The sequence below is a fragment of the Hippocampus comes genome, unplaced genomic scaffold (genome assembly GCF_001891065.2).
Source record: "Hippocampus comes isolate QL1 unplaced genomic scaffold, H_comes_QL1_v1.1 scaffold523, whole genome shotgun sequence".
In the NCBI taxonomy this organism is placed as follows: domain Eukaryota; kingdom Metazoa; phylum Chordata; class Actinopteri; order Syngnathiformes; family Syngnathidae; genus Hippocampus; species Hippocampus comes.
In genome coordinates this window covers 1-18133 of record NW_017805674.1, presented here as the reverse complement: position 1 = coordinate 18133, position 18133 = coordinate 1, and the positions used below count along the sequence as shown (strand labels likewise).

Below are 18133 nucleotides of genomic sequence, written 5' to 3'. Positions count from 1 at the left end.
CTTGCCTCTTGGCTTTCTATGTCTCTTTTTTTTTTGCGACACTTGATCTAGATGATGCAAAACCCTTCACATTTTGCTCTTTTTTTGGAGGGTGGGGGGTGGTGTTCTGTCGCTTTTTTTGTGACACTTGAAAGAAAAGATGCCATTGACTACATGAGTGCACAAATTGCGTTCTTTCTGTGTCTTTTTTTGGTGCCACTTGATACAAAAGATCATGCCAACTTGTGGCCATCGAACTGTGGATGTTTTGCTTTTGCTTTGACTTTCTGTGTGTGATTTTTTTTTGTGTGGGCCACAGAGAATCTAAAAGAGGCTAACTCACTGACTGTTTAACGTTGCTCAAATTTTGCTTCTTTTTTTTCCTTTGGATTTTTTCATTACCCACTGTCCAAATCACAATGCTGATTAGTTTGCTATTTTAACATGCTTGTTAAGCTTTTTCTTTGTCTTTCTGAGTCTTTCGTGTGTGTGTGTGTGTGTGTGTGTGTGTGTGTGTGTGTGTGTGTGTGTGCGCGTGTGTGTGTGTGCAACACTTAATCCAAAAGTCGCTAACTTGATTTATTTTGGCTTCATGTGCTTTTTTTCACAATTAAAAGAAAAGAAATAAATAAACTTTCAGCCTCACAAGATACATTTTATTTTTCTTTGTCTTTCTGTTCTGTTCGGTTTCTTGGTCTTTCTGAGGTGATTGGCACACCGCAAGAAACCAAGACAAGGGCACGGTAAATCCTCTTGGATCACCCCACCACATCCTGCCCACCACCTCTTGCACCTCCTCCCTTCAAGGCAAGCGCTACCGAACCACGCGCACCAAAACCAGCAGACATTCAAACAGCTTCTTCCCTCTCGCCATGCGCTCCCTAAACAGTCGCTCAAACCTATTTTGGCTCTTTGCATTTTTTCGCACACCGCCGTGGAACGGTATGACTGCCTTGATCATTGTAGCTCCAGCTCTCGACATACTTGAACAATTGCCGTTGATCAATGTTCCACAGCACCAGGCACTTTTAAAGCGCTCAAGGACTTTCGGTATAATTGCACACCTAAAGTGGTACTACAATTACTGCTACTGGTCACTTAAAATAAAAAAAAAAGATAAAAAAGTCATGCCTTTGTTGATCACAGTTGCTTGTTATTGAAATATTAGAGGAGCCTGTACTACCGGAGACAAATTTCTTGTGTTGTTTTTACATACGCGGCCAATAAAAGGCAATTAGGGTAAATGTTACTCCATTGAATTTGTCCAATGGCCTGGTGGCGCCTCCATTGGTACATTTTGTTTTTTGATTAGTGGGTGAAGGACAACAGCAAGAGACTTGCAGGCTTGATCAACAACAAAGCAGAGAGAGACGCTTTTTTTTAAGCCACCCAACTTTTCAATGGAGCAAACTGATTGGAACGGGAAATTATGACCTTAAAGTGAATAGCGTGGAAGATTTATTGGCACGACCCTAACGTGCAAGAACTGCATCAAACCGCCAGACTGTTGCATTTTTCATTTGCAATGCTCTTTAACTGTAGCCTCATTCGGTTCTTCTTTGTTTCTGGGCATCTCTCCCTTCGGTCTCTTCTACATGAGTTAAAAATGAATGCTCAATTAGCTTAACGGTCCGCTAATCAAAGATCTTCCCCTTTCCCCCGCTGATGAAGTCCTTCGTTGTGTTGGCGGGATGTTTTGGGTCATTGTCTTGTTGCGCGATGAAGCTTCTCGCAATTAGTTTCGATGCAATTCTCTGTAAATTGCCAAACAAAATGGTTTTGTGGACTTCAAAATGCATTCGGCCGCGACCATCGCGAGTTACATCCCACGAGCCCGGTCCAAAAGCGGCCATGCAAACCCGAGCGATGACATTATCTCCGCCGCGCTTCGTCGAAGAGCTTGCGTGTTTCGGATCATCAGCAGATCCTTTATTTCTTCAGACTTTTGCCTTTTCGTCCCTTTGTCTGAGGTTAATCTTGGTTCAAAGTCCATAAAACGTTTTTTTTTTCCTTTCCAAAACTTTTGTGGCTCATCTCTGTGTCTCATTTGCAAAAACTTTTTTTTTTTGCTCATGAATGGCTTGCAGCTTGTGGTATGGCATACATATTTATTCTCTCGAGGTCTTTATTGATGAAATAACTCATGATGGGATAGCGGCAGTGTGTATGTTTATTCACTTGAAAAGTGTGTGTGTGTGTGTGTGTGTGTGTGTGTGTGTGTGTGTGCGTGTGGAGGGGGTGAGGGGGTGGTCTCCAAATTGCCACTGCACAGCACAGATGTTTTGAACACCTGCTTCCAGTTCACGATTAGAGCTCCGCATGAGAGGCGTCGCTTTGATTGGCCATGGCTGACGTTGGTTATGATCACTCCCACAGTGACACAGACTTCCCTTTGTAGCGCCACTGGCCTGCGTTTGGCTGTGAAGTGACCAACAGCGGTTGTAAAGCACCTCCGGTGCAGAGACACGCCGCGGACCGCACATGATTTCCATGATTCAACAGAGCCCTCTGTCACACTGCCCCCAGAATGATCAAAAATGAAGCATTTAAATGGTAATATTGGCCTTTTGAGATTGTATCGGTAACATGCCCAGTAAAAAGCATGCGGCAATCTGATTTCTTCATTGGCACGCTGCGTGTGGTATTTTTTATCAATGACATAAATTTTAATTCATTACAACATCTATATAAAGTGAATCCTACGATGTTGTTTTGAACTTTACGTTGACTGTTGTACATTTTTTATACAGTTATTCCCTTTGTTCAATAAATAAATATTCTTGCTCTGAGTGCACATAACTAACATTGTTTTTTGGGGTTTGTTTTTGGGGGTTTTTTTGTTCCACAGATTTTAATTGCAGCCTTCGCAGTGGTTGATTGCACATCTGACTCATTTTCATACAGTGGCTGTGGAGCTGATCCAGTCACAGAGTCAAATGTTGCAAATATGTCAAGCGCCTCCCAGCCGAGCAGATGTTTTCGTAATCTGCATTATACATCTCTTTTGTCTCGCTAAATTACAGCGGATGAAGCAAGCCAACATCTGGCGCTCTCTTTTCTTTTTTTTCTTTTGAACATTGCGTTATTATACTTTATATTGCAATTTTCCGTGTTAACGTTCCCTGGAGGGCAGTAATAACGGAGACTGCTTAGAAAGAGACGGCCGTAATCGTCGACCCCTCGAACTCTAGTTCCTGCCAAGGTATTATGTGGTAGAAACGGTGGGTGGGGGTGTGTGGGGGGGGGGACATTTTTTCATGTTAATAAGGAGGCAAAGTCCAGCCATAAATCACACAGACAGAGACGCAATTGAAATGCCTTTGTGAAATCCCCCCGTGAAATTCATCTGGCCAGAAGTGTTCCAAATATTATAGAATGCATCTTAATCACACGCTACAGTGCACAAGGGGGTGGGCGGGGGAACAATAGGAAGACACAAACAGAGCGAGAGAGGTCAGGTATTATTTCGCTTGACCTGAGCTGTTTGCTTGGGCTTGATTTATATATTTTTACTTCGGCGCTGTCATTCCCCACCCCCCCCAAAAAAAAATGCAGCCATGGAGTTTTTATTCATGTATTTTCATCGTAGAGGTGTTTCAAGCGAAGCAAGTGCCGGCATCAGTAAACATTGCAGCAGGCAATCGGAGTGACAGGCAATATCGCGCGTGGCCTTACATCTGTCTACATTGTGTCTCATTACCTAAAGGTCAAAGAAGCAATGCCGCAAGAGTTTATGCGGGGGGGGTTGTATTGAAACGTGTATCGAATAATTTATGATCATAATTGTGGAAGGGTTTCAGACATACCTGAACAATTGAGCAAGCAAGTCATTTATTTTTATTTTTTTATTATTATTATTTTTTAAATCTAGATCATCACCGCCCCTGCATCAAGTTCATTGACCCCTGACTTGCTTGCTCACCTCAGTTATGATCCAGAGTCGCTTCCGTGCCATGACTGGACGAAATTATCTGCAACATTATGTCAAATCTAAAAGGGAAGCAGAGCCGAAATGAGATTTGTTGGCGACACAGATCGGCACATACTTGATGACGCTGCGTTGTCGAAGACATGGATTAAACAATGACAACATTTTCTCCTCTTTTTAAATCGACCCCAAACCACGAATGTTTTGTGTCGATGCAATATTTCCCATAATGGTTGTCATGCATTCTAATAATACATATACATAGCATGCTCGTACTGTCATCAAGAACACGCGGTCGGTGTAAATGTACAAGATCACGACTGCTTCACAGCTCTCACGTTTGAAAATGAGATCCATGTCGTGTCTTGCTCGAGCCACTTAGCAGGTCTCTGTTGTGAGAGCCCCCGCAGAACAGAACAAATGCCCGCAAGATATCAGGCTGCGTGTTCTCTTTGGCTTGATAAAAATCGCTTTTTATATACAACATATACTTTCTTGAGAGAATTTAAAAAAAAAAAAAATCTCATTTAAATTATTCAGTTGCATTGCTTTTCTTTTCTCAACGTTAGAGGCTCCCTAGAAATGCATCTTTGGCTAGTTTGACCCGAATATGGTTTGATGAGGCACAGCAGGTCGACAAATTTTTTTGTCTGCGCTTCCAACACACACACGCATTAAATTGCGAACATCATCTGCCTTCATGAATATAAATGACCCCGACGTCAGAACATTAAAAACACATTTTGGGGTCTCAAAGTCACCGTAGAGAGGATGCTGGATACACATTATGCCCTTCTCTGCGATTCTGGGATACATTTCAGCGCTACTGTTGGCCAAACATTCATAATTCCAATGCTTTTGTTTTTTTGTGCGTTAGCATTATTCTGAGTTCAAAAATTCAAGTCGGTCTCAGGACGTACATTGAAATTAAAACTGAAGTAGGCCACAATAAGCAAATCTCATTTCATGGATTCACATATAAAACCGTGTGATCCTTTCCAACAAGGCAATAAATATATCCGGATGTTCTAAAATGTAATGAACAAAATTTACTTACTAATACTTTTTGTTTGCATACAAGCGGGTGGGCCTCTGGCGTGCCTGCCCACCCATCAGGTGCGAAATTAAGCAACCAAGTAAATATGTGCGCATATTCTGTGCGCGAGCCGTTGACTATTTCTTCTCATTTCTTCTCAAGTTTTGAAAAGCACAAGACCTACCAATCCCTCACTTACAAACTTAAAAATATTGAGCATTTTTGGGCTACACTTATTTTTTTTCACGTAACCACCAGCCAGTTTGTTTCATTTCTGGTTTTCTGCGACGTACGCCAACAGGAAAAAAAAAAAAAAAGTACTAAAAGTCCATACTCTGAGCCTCCCACAGAACATCTGAGTCGCTTGTACTCTCGACAAAACAACGAAAATGTTGGACATTGTGATGCTAGCTTCTTTATGTTGGGAATACAGAGTGCGGCACGTTGCCTCGTGCTGTAAACACAGCGTTCACTTTCATGTGCGATCAAGCTGAATGCGTTTACCAGCTGCCGCGCCGAGCTGACGGATGCGCGGCCGGCTTTTTGTTCGCTGAGGTGAGAAAAGGAAAATGCAAGGATAACGAATAACATGTTTAGCGGGAAATAAATGATACTCATGTCATATAATGGTGTGGCACATGTTGTTGCTGTATTTTCTGGGGGGGGGGGGCATGGGGGGATTGGGAAGCGATACAGGGAAGAGGAGTTATTTACATGGACCTACGACACCGAAGAATGGCGATTATGGATTGAGCCATTTGGGGGGGAATGCCCGTAGTGTAATATATACTTAAACTGCCTACGTGGCAAAGCCTTTTCTTGTAGGACCGCCATTCGTTGTTTTCACTGTGCATATGATACACATCTACAATTTTCATGCATGGAAAATGCCGCTCAAGATTCTCCCCGCCTTGTAGCATTCCATGTACGGCCACGCCGCATTATTATTCATGACTCTGAAGCAGTTGTGCTACCGAGATGAGGTTGCTGGAGCAAATACATATATATAGGGTTAAAAAAAAGTTGCTCCTCAAATAAAGCCATTGATTCACTTAACTGCTCCTCAAGGAAAAAAAAAAAGTTATGTGGAGCCTTGGCTGGATTTAACACAAAACCTCCAACAGGGAGTTAACAAGCTCACAATGCCATATATAGCATTTAAATATGGAAATGTAAACTGGGAATGGCGGAATTCAATGGCCGACTTCCGTGGCTGCGGATTAAAGTGTCAGCGCCTGACACAAACTCCATTAACTTCAGGGCCAGCGCGACAGCTTTTTCAAAAATATTATTACATGAACATTTCAGATGCGCTTTCACTATATTAGACAGATTAAGCGGCTAATGTGAGACGACGACGGCGGCGAGAACCGACGTCTCCTCCTCTGAGTGCTCTGTTGCTCTTGTGGAGATTGCCAAAGTCTCGTGGGAAGGTGGCAGCAACCCACGCGGTGAATTAGTCGCCGCTTAACCCCGGCACTTCCCTTCACGCCTCCCCCTGTTTCGTCGCTAATTGGCCGGCCCTCTTGCTTGCTGACGATTAGTCGGCCTACAGCTGGGGCTTTTTGCCCACAAAAGCAAAGTGGCACAGATTGCGCAGCAGATAAGGACAAAAATCAAAAAGACATATTGAGTTCATTCACCAAGGAGAGCACAAGAAACGCAGGACACAACAAAGGTGCAGCTATTGTCCGAAGCGCCTCGTGATCAAAAACAGAATTGTTTACAGTTACAATCTGCTTCACCGGGTCCCCCAAAACTACTTAAGAGTACCAATAACACCCCCCACCAGCTGGGATGGACTCCTGCTCACCCGCAAGCCCACTGAGGAGAAGCAGTCTCGAAATGGAATCTCTTTTTCATCATTTCTTGTGTTGATTGTGACTGGCTGACTCCGGTTCACCCTCTTCGCTGAAAACAGCCATTATCTCTCCAACTGCTAAAAATACTCCCGTTGTGCGCTTGTCCAAAAATGACTCAACTTGTTACACAAGCCGGCAAATGTGATCTTCTAAACAAAGCCATGATGAAATGACAGCTTTAATAAAATAATTTTAAAAATGTAAATAGAAAAAAAAAACCATCAACAAAACGGTGTGTATGTTGTGTGGGTGAGCATCTCTTTCCTCACACTGTTCGTGACCTCACCGCCAGCTTTCATCTGTTTGATACTAAATACAGCAGACCTGCTTTCATGTGTCCATCACTTAGTGTATCCCCCCCTCGCCCCCCCGCACTCACACACAAACACTTAACACCTTCCTGTCTCGTCCCCTAATGGCTTCCTTGGACTCCCCCCACCCCCTCCACCGCTCCCTTTTTGTGTTCCTCAGTCCATTTTCATCCATCCTGACTTCCTGTCACCTCGCCCGCTTCTCTGTCGCTTTCTCTAGCCGCGGCGACCACGGTAGTACACCTGCTGAATTAAACATGGCCGCCGCAAAATTGCAGACTCCATCAAATCAGCTTTCCAATTACGGACCGCTCATCCCAGCTAATGGGAGACGCCGAGTCGAGACAAATGGTGGACCTTGGTGGTAGTGAGCCACGGAAAAAAAAAAAAAATACAAGCATGAAACAGAGTAAATGTTCAAGTGCGTTTGATGGAAAAAGTTGAAAGTGGAGAACAAGGTTTAAAGTTTTCAAATGCAAATGACAAGCGCGGCTAATTCATTCAAGGCCCATCTGCAGACTGATTAGTCATAATTAACTACGCCGAGGACATTTTCTGTTAGCGCAATGCATAATGCGCTTGCATAACGGCATTTGTCACGACATATTGAATCAAGCACCCGGGAATAGGGAGGTACATTTCAAATACTGTACATGGAATGTGACAGGGGTATTCCTAAAGTTTAGGACTCCTTTGTGAGAGCCATTATCCACAATGGAGAAAACACGAAACTGTGGCCGGCCTTCAGGAATCGCCCCATTGACTTCTTATTTTTATTTTATTTTTTTTAGTCGCCAATGGTGTCGTGGTTATTTATTTAATGGTATCCAATACGGCATTACCAGCTACTCTTGATGTTGTACAAATCCACTCTGTTCAGAAAATATATGATCTATTTGTGTTCAGTTTAACATATACTCGTGTATATGTAGTATTTATGATTCATGTACATTTGCCACATTCACTTCTGGATTTTTTTGATTTTTTTTACATTTTTATGTAAATACTGTACACTTTGTGGCTCAAAAATCGTACAAGCGCGGAAACTCCCAGAAGAGGGCTATTTGTGTAGACTTGCATCTTCGTGACATGTCTGCAGTGATAAAGTCGCACACAGCGACTCACCCGCAGCCAACAATGTGCAAATGAGCAGCTTAACACTTTGACCGACGATTTATGCTAATTGGTCACCACTGGCTTTGGGTTTTTGATTGTCACTATGATCCAGTAATTAAGTCTGCAGGACCGAGTTGCTTTAGGGGTATTTTTGAGTATCCTCGCCATCATCCTCATTATATAATTGTATACGATTGTTTGCAAAGCTGATGCCTTAGTACAGCATGGGCTCCAAAGTGGAGTTGCACAATTCAGCATTCAAAATGTTTGCCTTTCGACATTACATGGAAAAAAACACACTAAAAAAATTGTCAATTAATACATACATACAGTAAAGTTCAGTACCGTGATTTCAGGACTTTTTTTCCTGTGACTGGGTTTTCATATACCAAAGCAGATTTCCCCATTGAAATGAATGGAAAAGCTAATAATCCGCTCCAGCCCCCCCAAAACACCCAAATTTACTTTTTGTTATGGATTTATGAAGAAAAACATACATCACTGTTGTATCTAAATACATAGTAAAACTAAATGAAACAGAAGTTAGATATATATACTAACTTTGTAAAAGGTTATAACTGTAGATTAGGACAAATTGAAAGTCACAAAACCACAGGCATGAATTTGGGCCTTTGACTGTTTCTCCTAGTTAATAAACACATTAAATTGCATAATTCACCCCCCCCCCACACACTTAACTCAAGCAGCAGCATATCTAAATCTTAGTCATAAATTTAAAGTACCCCCCCGCCCCCCCCCACACACACAAAAATAAATTGACCAAACCATGGCACCTGCCTTTCATATCACTTTGTGCCGTTTCTACTTGTTTCCTCCTCCAGCAACATTATTGGCTTTGTTTTCTCACATATTTGTAGAAGTTCCGCCCTTCCTGAACATGCAGTGCTTATTTTGGCAAATAACTAGCAGTTCTCCAAATCTGTGTTCTTGCTTCAAGATGTTTATTCGTCATAAATGTTCATTTGGGGTACTTTCAAAACAGCATTGCTGCCATCATCATTAGCCTAACATAAGTCCGCTCGCTTCCTGACAACATACAATGGGCTTTTAAACCATCAAACAACTGGTAATTTAGCATAGGCACAATAGTAATGCATACAAATAGAGCAATCAGAACTCCTGGGTTTAGCTCAAGTCTTGTTTCGTTTTTGTCGAAAGTCTACTTCCTGTGTCACGCTACCGCCAATGTCCGGGTAAGGTGTGCGCCGTCGAGCAGGCAGCACATGAACTGTATGTCGAATATGTGCGGCTTCTAAACCAAAAACAGGAGCGCTCAGCGGGCTGAATTTTACAGTACTTTACCTAGTATTGACTTTTGATGAATAGTTCTGTGATTTGTCTCTCCCAACGGCAAGCTCCCGACACCGCATGCGTACCGATGCTTGATTCTGTTAGCAGCTCAATCGCAACAGCCTGTTTTGCTCAGACCGGCATCACTCATTCTCTCGCTTGTACTCCATTACGGGCGACCAATGTGTTTCATATGATGCTCTTTGTTTGTTCCATCTCAGGTTCTCGTATGCTCCACGCCAAAATCCAATATAAATGCAAATCCGGCGGCCATTAATGCATTCTGAAGGCCTCAATTCGGCATTGTACTGTAATCAAAGACGCGAGGTGGAGGATGTTATTTAGACATGAAAAATATTTATGAAAACGCACACTTCTGATTGATTGCTCTTTTTGAAGCGTCTCCCGTCCAATCTGCTAAATATGCCGGCGGCGTAATGACCTGCGGAGAAGTATAAAAGATATCAGGTATCCAATAAAGCAACCAATCTTTCACTTTATTTAAAGGCACACTGTTTCCAACGATACCGTAAAGAAGGAGGAATTTATTCTACTGGGAGGAAAAAGCTCATTTAAGATGGAAAACTGGGCCAATGCATATTTTACCGCACCACTTTCAGACACTTGCAAATCCCTCCTTATCGTATTTATCTTCGCTACGCCAAATTATGGAATGAAAATTGCTTGCACATAAGCAACTATAGTCTCGTTCAAAGTTATTCTATTCCATGATTTTGATTGGCATTTTCATGCCCTGTAATGAGCTTCATGCTAGATATCCGTCGTGGGGCTGCTGCTTGTCACAAGTCATGGGAAATATATGGGAATAGGCCTATTAGCCTGAATATTAGTTTCTAACGTTGCAGTGATAATTGCTTTTATTATTAGAATTTTAGCAGTCCTGTAAAGCCACACTATTTTGTAAAACCTCTATCCTGGCAAAGATTTACAAATTTTTGGGGTCCTGGATCAGATGGAAAGCCCTGAAGCACACACAAGAAACCGTGTGAAACCGTGTGCCAACCCCTGCTTTTCACCAGATGTGCTCAGCATCTTCAAGATTACGGTAAACGGCATTAATGATGACTTAGAAGTCGGCATCATTTCTTTTGGAGACTCTTAAGTGCAAGGGGAGAGAGTAATTGGTGCCTTGTGGATTCTCGCGCCCCGCCTTCCCACGGCCGCTGACCTTTTCAAGGAACGAGGCAAGAAGCTGGCACCTCAAGCCGTGTTTATCTACGGAATTAGGCGCCGTGCCCATGTTATGAGAGATGGGCCAGATTTGTTTGTCGCTGATCAGGTTGGCATTGTCCGTGCACTGTTCCTCGGGGCTAATCGCTTGTGATATGAGGCGGCAAGGGGGAAAAAAATGAAGAAAGAAAATAAGAGGAAGGCGGGTGTTTTTTTTTTTTTTTTTTTCTGTCGCACGGCAAATCTGATTCGACCAATTTCCACCTCTAAATCTCAGAGGCCGACGGAGTCTCCAAGGAAATTTACAAAGCTGTTCAGTGCTCATTGGTGCTTAGAGGAGAAGCGCATTAGGGGTGAGCGTTGTGGTGGAGGCTTCATTCCGACAAAACACTTCAGCAGCTGATGTCGCTCCTTTGCTTCCACATGGCTGCTTGAAGATGCGCTGATCTGCTACTCCAACACACAACCGGCGCCCACTAGTCAATTTGTGCCGGTGGGTTGGCCGGTTTAGAGTGCTCACTGCAATTTGTCTCCACGGTGGCTGTGCGCTTGCTCACAGCAGTCAGACGACGCAACGGGGTGCGAGACGCATCCTATGTCTTGTTTTGCCCACATTAGCGAATTGGGTGAGGGGGATTACCTAATGCAAGTGAGTCCGCCCGATAGCCCCATAGACTGCTTGGCCAATGGCAAGTCCGGCTCGAGTTACCGTAATGACCGGGGGGCAGAGCCTGAGCATTCTGATTGGTGAGGCTTGCCGTTGGTTATCTCGCTGGCAAGTGGATGTGTAAGAGCAGATTGGAGTGTGTGCTCAAGCCAGCTGCTTGCTTCAATTTCCGCTGGCTAACAAACAACTGAAAAATGAAAACCAACATGGCGTTCCAAATTTATTCGAGGTTATAAAATAATATAGTCCCTTCTTATTCCGTGAACCAGCAATGGCATCCTCGTATGCACAAGGACAAATAAACAAATCGTTTATTTTATTTATTTTTTTATTTTTGAGCAGTCACATCCTGGGCGGTGGTTGGCACTCTGCTACGGCATCTCTTCGCTTTCAAAGCCAATTACAAAGCATGTCACATTTTCTAGTTTAATCGATAAGTCTTCTACTCCTTTTGCAGCTCAAGATTAAACAATACGTTGGTTTGACAGATGAGAAAATCCAACCCGTTTTCATTTCATTGACTTGTGAACAGGGAAGTCATACTTTGTGCTGATGGCTGAATTTAAAACGACAAATGGTTTGTCGGGAGGGGAAGACGACACCACGGCGTAGCAACTTCCCCCAGAGTCTGCCTCCGTGCAAACACAGTCTGTGTTTTAATAAAGCCATGCAGCACTCTGCACCCTGTCTGTCGAACGTCGGCTCACAAGTCTCGCCTCTGAGAATCCCATCCCGGGCGAAACAATCCCCGCTCAAGTTGAGAAACATATTATGCAAATGCATTGTTTACCGTCACATGTGACAATAGCAGGGGTACGAAAACCCAAAGGGGAGCAAGCAGGCAGGCACTATGGCGACTTTCCAAGAGAGGAGCGAAATACAACAAACACGGGAGGGGAACAGTCACAAACAACGTGAAATGATTGAGTTGCATTGTATCCTCTGACTCAGGTTTTTCTGCAGTTCTGAGTTGGAGGATGCCAGGATAATCAAAAGATGAATGAAGTAGAAAATCCTCGATGAAGGTCAGTGAGGCCTCGCATATTCACGGATTTGCAAATTGAAATATTCCCTGATTATTATTTTTTGAAACACTTATCTGGTTCTAGCATAAAAACTCACCTATTTGCTGTTTATGTTTACTGGCCAAAGCAATTGAAGTTTTGTTTTACGGCAATTGTTGTGGGATCTTGGTGGCACGGAACAATGTTAAGTGAGTTGAAGCGCTTCATTCACACATCGTTATGCTTTGCCAACATCTTGTGGCATGTCGAGACAATTCAAAACTTATAAGAGAGGGCATCGATTTTCATGGGCTTTGCATGTTTCTCCCTGTGCCTGTGTGGGTTTTCTCCGGGTACTCTGGTTTCATTCCACATTCTCAAAACATGGATGGCAAGTTAATAGAACACTCTAAATTGTCCATAGGTGTGAGTGTGAGCGCATTGGTGCGAACGCTCATCTCTGATCATTGTTGCAACATGGATATGAAAGCATCTGTTGTTTCTTTCACAAGGGCTGGTCGGCTTTGGAGGTCAGCGCGACCGTTTGGCAATTGCAAAGTTATGCCTCCTGCCACACAGTCCAAGTGTCCTTGTGCAAGACTTGGAAGCCTGAAGAGTTCCTGACGAGCTGCTTTGCACCTTGCCATCATCACCAGCATGTGGATGTGGGTGTGAGTGGGTTGCATAAGAGGCTACGCAATGAAATGCGACAAGGAGCTTTTGGACTTAAGGGCTATAAAACTACAGCTATAAATGCCCTCTATTTATGGAGGGTGTTTCGGCGCGGTAAAGTCGAGCGACTTGCCAAATTGTTATTCTGCTCGTCAAAAAAAATAATAATAATAAAATAAGGGTTTTTTTTTTTTTGTTTCGCATTCAAAGTAAGCAAGCAACAGCCTCATCAATATCTAATGAGGAGCGACAACACGCGACAATAAAAAATGCATCGTTGGTAGGTTAAAAATGTACATGCAGCTTTTTGCGAGTGCCATCCGAAAATAGTGCGCGGCGTCAGCGAACACTCACCTATAAATTTTATATCTGGTCGTGAATCCTTGGCGGAATCTATCCACAAAGGACAGATAACTGCGTGAGTGGTGGAACGGTCCGCGGTCGGAGATGAGCCAGTCATACTGCTTGGCAACATGTTGCTCAGTGGCCAATGGGTCCTGGCGGGAAGACTGGACTGTTATATGGTCCCATATAAACAGGAAGCAGATGACCTCAATAAACCTCCAGTTCATGCTTTTTTTTCAGCCGCTCTCTGTTCATTCTCGCTCCATTATGTGGAGACCTGATGGGAGAGAAAAGAAAAAAGGAAAGAAGGGGAGGGAGTGTGAAGAGAAAGACAGTCGTTAGATGACAATTTCAGCCATATACTCGATGAGGTTAATTGCCCAAGGGGCTCTAAGAAAAATAAGAACGCTTCCACACTCGGGTCCTTCGGTTCAGACATTTATCTGATCCATCTCAGGGCGTACCGTCAATGGCGTTTCAATCACCACTGACGGGTTGCGTGGAAAAATACGAAATGTTCACCGAGCAGCAAGGAAACCGCTCAAGACAGCCTCCATGACTCTATGATTGTTCTCAACATGCCAACAACTCATAATACCAAACATAAGCATGCATTCTATAAATTATTTACGACAAAATCGTCAGGCCTGTCCTCAACTCACCAAAAAAAAAAAAAAATCCATGAGAACAACATGAACAAAATCTTGCTTCTCGGAACATTAAAATACGACACATTCTCATTGTGCGGACTTTTGCATTCATATTCCGTCGCAAGTTAAATTAAGCCGCTTAGTTAACGATAAAAGAAATTACAGAAAAAAATTGGAATTGCGTTGAAAGAGCCGTGCCCCTTGGCCGCGGGGAGGGGGGGAGATGGCCAACGGAGCGCTATCGAGTGTGACTGTGTGAAATCTTTCCTATTTCACGCTTTATTAGACAATAACATTGTAAAAGAGCAGACTAAATGTAATGGGCCCGCTAAATAGATGATGGACAACTCGATACCTAACGTTAAATATCACTGGCGCACTTAAAACGAGCTTGCGCATCACTCTTGAGATGACTCGTACTACTGTTTAAAAATGCGTAACTTCCCTTTTCCTCACAAGTGGATAAAACAAAACAATGATGCTAGCAATACTAGCAATATTCTTCGTGAGGAGTAAAATGGTTGTAAAGGCCATTATTGGATTTATTGTACATCATGAAGTAATTCAGGTTCTTCACATACGATACTACTCCTACCGCGCCGCAAAAGACGACAAAATTGCATTTTCTAGTGACCAATATTGGCTTTTATTGAGATTTCTTTTCAGATGTAAGAAATATAAAGGCCTCCAGTATTCTGTGGAGTCAATTCTAGTTCATTGACCAAGATCGTATTGAAGAAATACAAGATGTCAAATATGAGTTCCAAGACTGGTATCACCATAGATATCATAAACTAAAAGCAATCGCCCAGGGGATAAAACTGTGATCTCAGCTCTGTGAACCTTTTGAAAAAAAATGAGTGGAATAAATAACGATGAGACCAATGAGATGAGACTTGCTCAAGAGAGAGATCACCGATAATGAGTCAGACTGCGAAGCCTTCCGTGGCGTAATCCGACATCGCCAAACCAAAGTGGCAATGCAGTCAAAGTCCTCACATTCTTCCATTTGAGGGGCACATACCGATCAGACCAGTTTCCATGGTTTGGACAACGACAATGCAGTCTGTAAGTGATGACGGATTTGCAAGCCGTACCGTGGTCCACCCGCAGGCTTTGAAATTTTTGCTACCTAGCGCGTCATTTCTCTCTCGAATCCTCAAACCCTCCTGCTGTGAGTACATTTACATTCATTTGGTCACAGGATGAGAATAAATCCTCCATCTTATTTCCACAGACACGATTCCGTCGGCACATTAAGATCTTTATGCCACCCGCCGCCATGAAATGGTGTTCATCCCATGCCGCGTTTTCTGCAGATAGTTGTACAGCGTGACTCCTTAAACCTTGCTTTACTGGCAGGTAAAACGGACGCCGATTTAGTTAATAGAGCCGCTAATATCAAATGGTTTGGAGCTAGCTGGCCAGTGAGACAGGATTTGTTTGTATTTTTAAGATTAAAACCAAATGGGAAATAAGGTGGGGGGGTGCGGGGGGACAACAAACTTGTTTATCGCAAGGGACACGTTCCAAGATCACTGCAATGGGTGGATATTTGCGATAAATCGAGAACACAGATTTATTTCACATCGTTTTACACACACAGTAAGGAAGCATACTATAAAAACCCATGAAAAAAATATACGGGAAAAAATATTGGGGCGTGGATGAGAGTGTATTACGGGTAACGTGGTTCCTTCAAAGCTAGCAATAGTCATGTTAGCATTAGGCGAAATACAGTAATAATTGGAGTTATCTGTGTTTATAATTAGCCTCGATTAATGGCAACAGACACACTGAAATTGCTAAATGATCTCTAGCGAGCCTTGAGCAAACTCCATGGGTCCGTTAGTCTTGTTTTTGGCGAATAGCAACACACTTTTAACTCCAACCTAGCATTGGTAGATAACCAAGCTATTTTAAAATATAGAATGACAATAAAATACCAATTCCATGTGGTTTTATAAGTTTTCTTAGAGGGTTTCCTTCATCATTGGTTGTCAAGGAGATTGTTTAAAAATCTCGGGAAAGTAAAACAAAAAAAGCAAGGCAACATTATTACACTTATGCGGGAGGAGGGGCGTTTTGGAGTATCATGGAAGCCTCTCAAATATGACAAGACTAAATTCATTTCTCTCAAACATTTATTCTCTGTCTCGCTTATCCTTATCAGGGTCGCGAGAGCGCTGGCACTGAAGGACCCACCGGGCTGACGAAACCCGCCTCTGGAAATAAGATGTTCACCCAATTCCGTGTCGACCGTTGTAATAATAATATACGCAGTGAGTCCAAACGGTGTGTTAAATAGATATCTCTGACCATTATTTTCACATCGAGAAGCAGCGATACACCAAGGGCACACATCCTGCAGTAAGTATGCCACATTGGCTTCCAAATAGTGCTCTCCCTGCTCCTTTGAGGACTGTTGTCAGATGTAGGCGGGGCCTTTCAATGCCATCCAAAGGACGAACAAATCATTTGCGGACCTGCAGGAGAACTAGATGGAGGCCATCTAACTTTGAGAACCATATTCATAAATACAGATCAAAGCTTAATAGAATTGGGCAGCTGCAGGATGGAATAGGGAGAGGGAGAGGGAGAGAGAGAGAGAGAGAGACAGAGACAGAGACAGAGAGAGAGAGAGAGAGAGAGAGAGCGAGAGAGCGAGAGAGAGAGAGAGAGAGAGAGAGAGAGAGAATGTGAAAATTTATTTTCCAGCTGACAAAGCGCATGCGTGTCAAAGGTCAAAGCAAGTATGATGAAAATACTGCGGCTATGGTTGACACTTTTCCTCCAGTATAAGTGGAGTCCCAAAAACAACCCGTCATCAAAGGTGAGGCGCCAAGTCTTATGGCGACATGCAAAATTGTCCAGTTTCATCGCAGCAATAAAATAGTCCTGACGAAGGGAAAATACAAAGGGGATTAGCATCACTTACATTGTTAATTGTCACTTACAAACATGCTCAAGTGTACAAACAACCTGCGCTGGAGGTTAGCGTGTTTTTGTGTCATTTATATTATCAGTATAGTGGCAGGACAAGAAATATTTGAGTGAAAAATACTTCCAGGACATTAAAAACGGGAGAGTTCCATGCAATCAACCTTACAAACCTAATGATCAACGCACAACACACATTTATATATATATACAAAAATAATAAGAAAATACAAGCTAAGTTTCCAATTTTCTTCATTTTCATTTTTGAAAGGAGCCTGTTTGAGGACAAAACAGCAGACTCGATCAAGCATGCTGCTGTGAATATTGACTCATCGATTCTGTGTTTGCTGTTTTGGTTTATTTTTTTCTTCCCCTGCCGTTTACATGACACAGCCAGATTTGATATGCGTTTCACAAAACAGCCCGGCGGTATGTTGTAAATAATGGCCATCTTGTGCTGTTTGCAGATTACAGTTTTTTTGTTTTTTTGTTTTTTTTCTTGCAGAGTGGATTAGCAAAGACGAGAGGAGACGGCGAAGAAAAAGTGGAAGCTGCACGGAGTGGATCGTGTTGAATAAGAAATAAAGGAGGGAGGATGTCTGCTTCAGGAAATCAAGCAGACAGGACAAGGGAGGGCTTGTTTTCTCCGTCGCCTGTCTTAAAGCGGCCCTATTCATGCGCCGACTCCTCCTCCATTCAGGTTCATTCAAGGGGATTGAATTTCCATTCTGGTGCCGCCACTCGCTTTGTCAATCAATTCCCATCTTCTCCCCCTGTGGGCCAGCCTCTATCAGTGTCCCTCTTTATTTCCAAAAAACTTCATAAGAATCGGGAGTCTTGTTCTCCTGATTTGAATTCTCAATGCCAGCCATGAGGAAGATGAAGGGAGACTGAAGTTATTTGGGGGAGACAGGTAGACACCAGGGATTCTGCGAAACTATCTTTGTCTGAGTTTTACACTGCATCTGGGCTCTTTTTAGGCCAAATGATTTGCCACTTTGAGAGTTTTCAGTTACTCAATGCCAACCCCGCCCATGTGTTCATCCCATGTGCCAAATCACATCTGGCCGTGACAGTGGGCGTGAGCGAATTCTACTCAACCCAATTTAAAAAAAAAAAAA

At 43.0% G+C, this 18133-nt stretch overlaps 1 protein-coding gene across 1 annotated transcript in view; it reads right to left on the bottom strand.

Annotated features, from left to right (window-relative positions):
- Nucleotides 1-13695, bottom strand: part of brinp1 (bone morphogenetic protein/retinoic acid inducible neural-specific 1) — a 72840-nt gene extending 59145 nt beyond the window's left edge. Inside the window, exon 1 of the mRNA XM_019881730.1 lies at nt 13432-13695. Within this exon, the coding sequence (XP_019737289.1) occupies nt 13432-13649 (218 nt within the window). The 5' untranslated portion in view covers nt 13650-13695. The remainder of the gene's footprint in view (nt 1-13431) is intronic.
- Between the last annotated feature and the right edge of the window lie 4438 nt (nt 13696-18133).